Consider the following 9403-nt stretch of genomic DNA (forward strand, 5'->3'; position numbering starts at 1 on the left):
TTACTAAAAACGTTTGCACAATATATACCACTTTTTTATGTTAAATTGCTTCTAAACCCTAAAAATAAGTGTTTCTACAAAATGGATGAAACTGAGGAGATAAAAAAGCACATTACAGATTTGAAGAATAGCCAACAATGTAGTTCAGGATGATTTTGAAAAGGTGTAATGAAGGAGAGGTGGACTGCATGCAAGTCACCTAGGGTTTTGCAGGCCAAGTTAGGAAGATTGGATTTTATTTAATGTAGGGTGGAAGCCAGCATAGAGGTTTTTAGCAAGAGATTGATAAAATATCAAAAGAATCATTCATAATTTGTTGCATCCTTTTTGATTATGTAAGCTCTTTTGAGATTTCTTAAGTGTTATATTTTTAAATTTATACATGATGCATTTATTTATAAAAATCTCTTTTCATCTTCTCTTTCATTAGTTCTCACTTTTGCTTTACAGTTCAGTTAAAACATGGCTTCCTTTGAAGAGCCTTTCCTGATCTCACTAGGATTTGTGTTTGTTGACACTGTGTATTCATACAACGAAATTAATGTGATATAATCACATTATTAAGTCAGTCTCTAATTGTCTGACCTGTCTCAGGTCTCTATAAGTGAAGCCAAGAAACTTTCCAGGTAGTAGTTCTGAAGTCTATGACTGATCACATCAATATGCTGTGTACATACTTATAAATAAATAAATAAATGAATAAATAAATAAAGATAAGGCCATAATACATTTAAAGTTTTCTCCCTTGTTTTATAGGTAAAGAGCATCTAGGATCTAATCTCTGTCCCTATAAACAATAAATGGAACCAAAAAACAATGTGACTTTCTTTGTCTTCCTGGGCCTCACACGAAATCCAATGGAACAGAAAGTGCTTTTTGTGATGTTCTTGCTCTTCTACATTTTGACCGTGGTGGGCAACCTCCTCATTGTTGTGACTATTACTGTCAGTAAGACCCTAGGCTCAGCCATGTACTTCTTTCTTGCTGGTTTATCACTTATGGACATCATTTATTCCTCAGCCATTACCCCCAAGTTGATTTCAGACTTATTCTTCGGGAAAAATATCATATCTTTTCAATCTTGTATGACTCAGCTCTTTATAGAGCACATTTCTGGTGGGTCAGGAGTCTTTATTCTGGTGGTGATGGCCTATGACCGCTATGTGGCCATCTGTAAGCCCTTGCATTATTTGGTTATCATGAGGCGACGGGTGTGTGTTGTGTTGCTGGTAGTGTCCTTGGCTGGAGGATTTTTGCACTCGGTAGTTCAATTTAGTACTATTTATGTGCTTCCATTCTGTGGTCCCAATGTCATTGATCACTTTTTCTGTGACATGAATCCCTTATTGGAACTTGTCTGTGCTGACACCTACGTCATTGGTCTCTTAGTGGTGGCCAATGGAGGGCTGATTTGTACAATTGCATTTCTCGTCTTACTCATCTCTTACGGTGTTATCTTGCACTCTCTAAAGAACCTTAGTCAGGAAGGGAGGCGTAAAGCCCTCTCGACCTGTGGCTCCCATATCACTGTGGTTGTCCTCTTCTTTGTTCCCTGTATTTTCATGTATGTAAGGCCTGTTAAGACCTTCCCCACTGACAAATTATTAAGCGTGTTTTATACAGTAGTAACTCCAATGCTGAATCCCTTAATCTACACACTGAGAAATTCAGAAATGAAAAATGCCATGAAGATGCTGTGGGGAAGAAAAGTTGTATTAGGAAGTAGATTAGTGACTCACCCACCATGAACACAGTCATTTGACATTAGACCCTTTCTTTCAAGTACCTAGAGGTTTTCTGAAATCTGATGTCATTTTTATTTTGTCATCATTTTCCTGTCTTTATGTATCATTCAAAAATTCCAACATGTAGTTTCCTCTTATTTATCTTTCACTTATTCTAGTATCATTCATAATGACTTATGTCTAATTTGATGAATAAATAGAAAGTAAGAATCGAGATTGAGGAATAAACTATATGTGCTATTAAAAGTTCCCCTTCTTACCAGCAGTTGGTGTAATGGCTATGTTGCTGGACTCCCACGTAGTCGACCGCGGTTCGCGTCCCGGACCCAGTGGCTTAAAGCTCACGCCGGGTGTGTGTGCATGCATGCCCAAGATCCCGAGAGGCGAATGGAGGAGAAGGGATTGTGGTGTGGCCCTCCCCCCTGGGGGGTGATTTCTCGCTTTCTGTCTCTCTGTCTCTCTCTGTCCGTCTGGCAAGTGCACGCGCCCTATAGCAAAAAAGTCCTCCCCTCTCCAAAAAAAAGTTTGCCTTCTTCCTTGAATATCCCACTTGACTTCTTATTTTTTACCTCACACTCAATGAATTAATGCATATATTACAGAAAATCAGTATGTACTTAATTAGTAATGGTATGTTATAATCATTGTGATTTTAAATTTAATTATGCATGTGTCTTTTTGACATTTTTCTGAGGTTTAGTTTCATTCTTACTTTGGTTCCTGTTGTTTAAGTTTGTTATGTTTATTATACTATCTAATTTATTTAGTGGTATTAAATATTATTTATATCCAATTTATCTTGTATTATGTAAAATATTTCAGTTAAATAATACCTTTTAGAATAAAATTGAAAGCAAAATATATAACAAGTTATAAAATTGAAAACTATCCAAATTAATATAAAATAAAATAAAATCCTCCATTCATGTCTCTTTTTTAAAGTTATTTTATTTAATTAAATTAATTAATCAATTTATTTTAATTTGACAAGAGTGGGACAGAATGAGTGAGAATGAGAGAGAGTGAAAGCGAATAGTTAAGCCACCAGGTCTGGGGCTCGAACTGCGGGCAGCCATATGTGAGTCCAGTGCCCTTAACCACCACACCACCTGTCGGCCCCACCTGCATTCCTCTCTGAGCATAGTTTTTCAATGTTCTTTCCCAGAGGCAGCTGTACATACTATGTTTCTTAAGAGTCTTCAAGTGGCATCTTTGGAAATTCAAGATTTTATATATATATAAAATCTTTGTTTATCAAAGTTTAAATTTTATTTTGTGATCTCCTAAAGATCTTCCAGTAGCAGTCCAAATTGATCTAAACCATTTTCTTTTCTTCATGCTGCATAATACTTCCCTATAAAAGTGTTCTAGTAGTAATATTTTCATGTACATATTTTCTAAGAGTGATTTGTGCTATTATTATTATTCTTATTTTTAAATTTGACTGGTGGTGGGGAGTGAGAAAGCAAGCTTCAAGGTTCATGAATTGAACTTGGTTCACCCATGTTCAGCACCTTAACCACCACACCACCTGCCGGCTCCTCCAAAGTCTTTCTAAGAAAATTATTTTGAAATAAGTGTATGTCTTTTTAAATATGTGCAAATATATATTCTTGGTAGTGGAATAGTTAGTATATATATTTGGATCAATGATCAAATTATAAATAAATAAATAAATAAATAAATATATATAAAATGCTGATACTCATATTTTATGCCAAATATCATATTATTGTGGTTGTAGTTACTACACTGCTGCCTGTAGTTTGTAAAAATATCTTTTGGTTTACATTTTCAACAGTCAATACTTTATAAATATTTATGATACATGATAATTTGATTAAAGCTATTTTATTTAATTTTTATAATTTAAATGAAACCTTTGAGTGTAAATGACTTTGAGAATCTTTCCTATGTTTAAATGTGATTTTTATTTACTTATCTGAGTCGTCTAGTAGTGTTTTCCATTCTATTTAGTTGTTGATTTTTTCTATACTGTATAATGAGACAATATACACTAAAAATATACTTCTTTCATCTTAGTCTACATTATTATTTTTGTGTCTTGTGATTCATATCCAACTTTATATATCTTTCAGAATATTTCCAAATAAATTTTTTACATATAATTTATTCCATAATATTCTAGGATACACACAGTTTGTAAAATAGTTGCTATAGTGGGAACCAGCAGTTAGCATAATGGCTATGTCGCTGGACTCCCACGTAGTTGACCGTGGTTCGTGTCCCGGACCCGGTGGCTTAAAACTCACGCCGGGCGCATGTGCGTGCGTGCCCAAGATCCCGAGAGGAGAATGGAGGAGAAGGGGTTGCGGCGTGACCATCCCCCCTGGGGGGTGATTTCTCGCTTTCTGTCTCTATGTCTCTCTCTGTCTGTCTGGTGAGCGCACGCGCTCTACAGTGAAAATCTCTCTCAAAAAAAATAGTTGCTATAGTGAAGCATGTTAATATCCTTTCAAATAATTACATTTTTTAACAGCAAGAGAAATCATGATCTACTCATTTAGAAAGAAGTTAAAGTACAGTACAGTATTATTAACTATAGACCTCAGGGTGCATATTAGGTACCTAACTTGTTCATCCTACCTATCTGCTTCTTTGTAATTTTTACCTGCCTCTTCCCATTTTAGTCACTGCTTCCATAACATTTGTGATTTCTCTGTCTCTATTTAAATGACTCCATTGTTGAGTCAAATATAGATGACTTCATTTAATATTTTCTTTCATTGTTTGGTTTAATTTAGTATAATGTTCTTCATATTCATTAATGTTGTAGCAAATTGTTCAACAATATCACATTCATACTATTTGAGAAGGTGTGTGTGTGTGTGTGTGTATGTGTGCAATACTTAATAGTTATTCTCTACATCCTTGCCTACATATTATTTTCTGTTTACTTTTTTTCTTTACAATTGAGTAATAGCAATCCTGTTGGGTATGAAGTGCCATTATACTTTGTAATATATTTCATTTTATTTTAATTTTGTTTATACATTCAATACTATACATTACTTAGCTTGGAAAGTGATTTTTCCAACATGAATACATTTCACACCAGTCCAGTTGCGGACATTATACATGTTATTATCAATGGTTAATAATCCTATTCTGTGTCTCATAAATGTTTTTGCTTAGGTTTTTCATTTCCCTAATGATGAGTGATGTTGGACTTTTTTTTTTTAATTGCTACTGGCTCTCTTTTTCAGGAGTGTTCAAGTTATTTGTTTCTTTTAATTGTGTTTTTTGTTGTTGTTGAGTTATTGCAGTTGATTTGTATTCTGGATATTAATATGTAACAGATTTATTATTCGCAAATATTTTGTTTCATTCTATAAAATGCATATTCACTCTATTGATATTTTCTTTGAATACCTAAAAGTTTTCAATTTTGATAAAGTCAAGTTTACATATTTTTTCATTATTTCCAATACTTTGGTATCATATGTAAGGAATTCAATGTCATGACGCTTTTCTTCTACATTTCATTGTTAAGAGTATTACAGCTTTAGATAGATCTATGTATCAGTGTTTATTTCAGTAACACACTATCTGGTCTGTGAGAATACCTGTTGGTTCACATTCTCAACAGTCAGTACTGGATACGTTTTTATAGAATATAAACCATATATATATATATATATATATATAGACAGTGACAGATAGACAGGCAGAAAGTGAGAATTCACCCCATGGGAGATGGCCATGCCTCAATCCCTTCTCCATTTTCTTCTTGAGATTTTTGGGATACACACAGATGTGCCTGGCATGAGTTTTAAATTGCTTGGTCCAGGATTTGAACAGTAATAGATTATATAAGAGTCCAGCAACGAAACTATTTCACCACCTACTGGTCCCAAGATATTAGTTTTTTAGAGGTTTTTGCTACAGGGCTCATGCACTGTCCAGAGAGAAAGAAAGTGAGAAATCATCCCCCAAGGGAACTGGGCACATTAAAATCCCTTCTCCTCCATTCTCTTCTCAGAGTTTTGAGCATGTGCACATGCCTGTGGTGAGTTTTAAGCCACAGGTTCTGAAACATGAAGTGTGTTTGATTATGTGGGAGTCTAGTGATGTAACCATTATGCCATCTGCTGGTCCCAGGGTATTAATCTGTAGATACTTTTAGTATAGTATAGATATCTTAACCGCTTTGTGTTTACTCAATAAACAAGTGTGTGCCTTTCCATTATTTGTGTCTCTTTTATTTGTTTTAAAAATATTTTTATTTCAACTTCTTTTATACATTAAATCACGTATGTCACTTAGCTTGTAAAGTGAATGTTCCAACATGTATATATTTCTCACCAATGCAGTAGAGAATACTATACTCATTACCTTCAACAGATAATAACACCATTGTTTTCCCCATAAATGCCTTGCATCTCTATTTTTTCTCTTTAATGTCCTTCCTCAGACTCTCCTTCTTTACCTACCCTCTTCCTACACTGTATCCGGTATTTCTATTTATAACCATTTTCTATGTTTCTATACCCTTTAGTCATTTAGTTTAAGTTACAGAATGCGGACAGTCAATATATATTAAGTAGAGACATACAATGTCTCTTTTTTTATTTTTATTTTTTGGAGAGGTTTTTGCTATAGGGCGTGTGCGCTCGCCAGACAGACAGAGACATAGAGACAGAAAGCGAGAAATCACCCCGCAGGGGGGCGCCGCAATCCCTTCTCCTCCATTCTCCTCTCAGGATCTTGGGCACACACGCACACGCGCCCAGCGTGAGTCTGAAGCCACCGGGTCCAGGACGCGAACCGCGGTTGACTATATGGGAGTCCAGCGACATAGCCATTACACTAACTGCTGGTTCCCAATGTCTCTTCTTCATAGCCTGCTTGCTTCACTCAGCAAAAAATCTTCCATATTCATCCACTCTCTGTCAAAAGTGAAGGTCATTGTCTTTTATGGCTGAGCAGTGTTCCATAGAGTATATGTGTCATATTTTTTCAATTCATTCATCTGTCTGTTGACATTTGGGTTGGTTCAAAGTCTTAGCAATAATTTTATTCTCTTTGATGATCTGTTGGCATTTGGGTTGGTTCAAGGTCTTAGCAATAATTTTATTCTCTTTGATGATTTTATAAATGCAGTTTTTAAAATATTTGAAAGCATAATTTTACATATTTTTGAGTACAATGTAAATTTTCAATATGAAATTATAATATGTGTAATGACTGAGTCAAGGTAATTACTATATGTGTACTCTCAGTGATTTATTATTGCTTTCTGTTGGAAACATCCAATGTCCTCTTTTTGAGTTACTCTGAGAATAATTGTAAAAAAAAAAATTACTGAAAAAGCTGTATATTGTTGCTAATTTTAAAAATTATAAATTAGTGGGACCAGCAGTTAGAGTAATGGCTATGTCACTGGACTCCCATGTAGAATACTGTGGTTTGAGTCCCAGACCTGGTGGCTTAAACTCACACGAGGCACGTGTACATGTGTGCCCAAGATCCTGCGAGGAGAAAGGATTTCGGCGTGGCCATCCCCCAGTGGCAGGAGGTGATTTCTCACTTTATGTCTCTCTGTCTCTCTCTGTCTTTCTGGTGAGTGCATGCACCTACAGCAAAATCCTCTCCAAAGAAAATTATAAATTAGTGATTTTACTAAAAAATCAGTAATTTGTTGCTAATTACAGTCACCCTGCTATATCCTATAACACTAGAAATTGTGTCCCTTACCTAACTGCAATTTTATTTTTATAAATCGCCTCTCCCACTGTTTCCCCTGTTTGTTCTGGTCTCACTTCAGGTCTCTAGTCAATGAGCTATTTTTATCTTTTTTTTTAAAAAAATTGTTAGAGGGCACATTTGCTTGATTAATTGACTTCTTCTTGGCTTGGTTCTAGTTGGGATCCTTTGTATTTCTTGGGTCTGAATGTTTGAGTGGTTAGAGATAGTGAGAGAAAGAGAGAAAATGGAAAAGTTCCCCTTTTCTAAGAGAGGTGACTGGTCATGTTGCAATTTCTTCTCCTCAACTTACCCGTTTGATAGTTTGGGCAGCACACTGCACATGTTACCAGCATGCTGGGTATGGGGCTGAACTATGTAGTCACTCATGTGGGATCCAGCTGCCTTATAACTAGTTTGATATCAGTTTTTACAGTTTCTATTTATGAGCTGGAAAATGTGATATTTTTCTTTCTCTGCCTTGCTTATTTCACCTAATACGTATTCTCCAGGTTCACCCATTTTACCTCAAATGATAAGATTTCATTCTTTTCAGTGGCTGAATACTATTTCACTGCAATAAATTGATATATCTATCTCATCTATATCTGTTAGGTTGTTAGGAAAGTCATTTTCATTTTCCTATGTTTTTCTTTTTATTTTTCTTCTCTAGATATCTGATTCCTTTTTATTTTATTTTTGTTTTACATTCATTCACTGAACATCATCTCAGCACACAAAATGATATATATATATATGTATACCCTTATTTATCACGCTCTATCATTTTTTCTATGCAAAAATAATCATGACTTTCCCAATGTCCCAATATATTATGTACCTATTTCTTTTTATTTTATAAAATATTATAGTTTTTAAAATAATTATTCATTTAATTTTATTTCTTCATCTTCTTCTTCTTCAGTTTTACCAGAGAGAGAGAAAGAGAAAATGAAGTGTCAGGTCTGGGACTCAAACTGTAGTCAGTCATATGGGAGTCCAGCACCTTAACCACTACACCATCTACTGGCCTCTTACATACCTATTTTACATTTTCTTTATCCATTTATTAATGAACAAAGGTCAATTTCATATCTTGGCTATTATGAATAGTGCTGTAATAAATATTAAAGTGTAGATATCTTTATGATGTACCGATTTCCTTTCTTTTGCATATGTGCCTAGTATTGAGATTGCTGGATCATACATAAGTTCTACTTTTAGTTTTTCAAACAACCTCCATACTGTTATGCATAATGGCTGTGCAAATCTACATTCGTAGTGTCTATGTTTTGCTTTTATATTTTTTGAGAGATTTTCACTATAGGGCACATGCGCTCGCCAGACAGACAGAGAGAGACATAGAGACAGAAAGCAAGAAATCACCCCCCCAGAGGGGATGGTCACGCCGCAATCCCTTCTCCTCCATTCTCCTCTTGGGATCTTGGGCACGCATGCACATGTGACTGGCGTGAGTTTTAAGCCACCGGGTCCGGGACGTGAACCGCTGTCAACTATGTGGGAGTCCAGGGACATAGCCATTGCGCTAACTGCTGGTTCCCACTATGTTTTGCCTTTTAAGGGTGCTCCTCTTTCCTCCTCTTCGCCAGCACTTGCTATTTGTCTTTTTGATAATAGCCATTCTAATTAAGGGGTGAGACAATTTCTCATTTGGTTTTGATTTTGATTCTTATGATTGCCGGGGACCAGCCTCGGTGGGGGTGGGTTGACTCATCGGAGGTGACGCTGGAAGGAAAGGAAGACAAAGGCCTCGTGTCTTTTCATGCATGTCCTGAGTCAGACACTCCTCTGAGATCTCTCTCTGAGGAGTGACAACTGCTAGGAATCATGGTGCCTTTTTATTGAAAATGTGATACATGCAAGTAAATGGGTGAAGGGCTATGTGTTCTAATTATCAATTCATAAAGTTTTAACAATAGAGATCAAAGATT

General features: G+C 35.6%; 1 protein-coding gene across 1 annotated transcript; it reads left to right on the plus strand.

Annotated features, from left to right (window-relative positions):
• The first annotated feature begins 797 nt into the window (after positions 1-797).
• On the plus strand, positions 798-1748 carry LOC102469984 (olfactory receptor 4A47). The gene has a single exon (XM_006164770.2). The coding sequence runs from the start codon at positions 801-803 to the stop codon at positions 1746-1748; it is 948 nt and encodes a 315-aa protein (XP_006164832.1). The 5' UTR covers positions 798-800.
• The last annotated feature ends 7655 nt before the right edge of the window (positions 1749-9403 follow it).

Source organism: Tupaia chinensis, unplaced genomic scaffold, assembly GCF_000334495.1.
Source record: "Tupaia chinensis unplaced genomic scaffold, TupChi_1.0 Scaffold143718_1, whole genome shotgun sequence".
Taxonomy (NCBI): domain Eukaryota; kingdom Metazoa; phylum Chordata; class Mammalia; order Scandentia; family Tupaiidae; genus Tupaia; species Tupaia belangeri.

What these genes read in the sequence shown, in the direction of transcription:
- LOC102469984 (XM_006164770.2), top strand. Translation starts at nt 801, where the DNA reads ATGGAACCAAAAAACAATGTGACTTTCTTTGTCTTCCTGGGCCTCACA.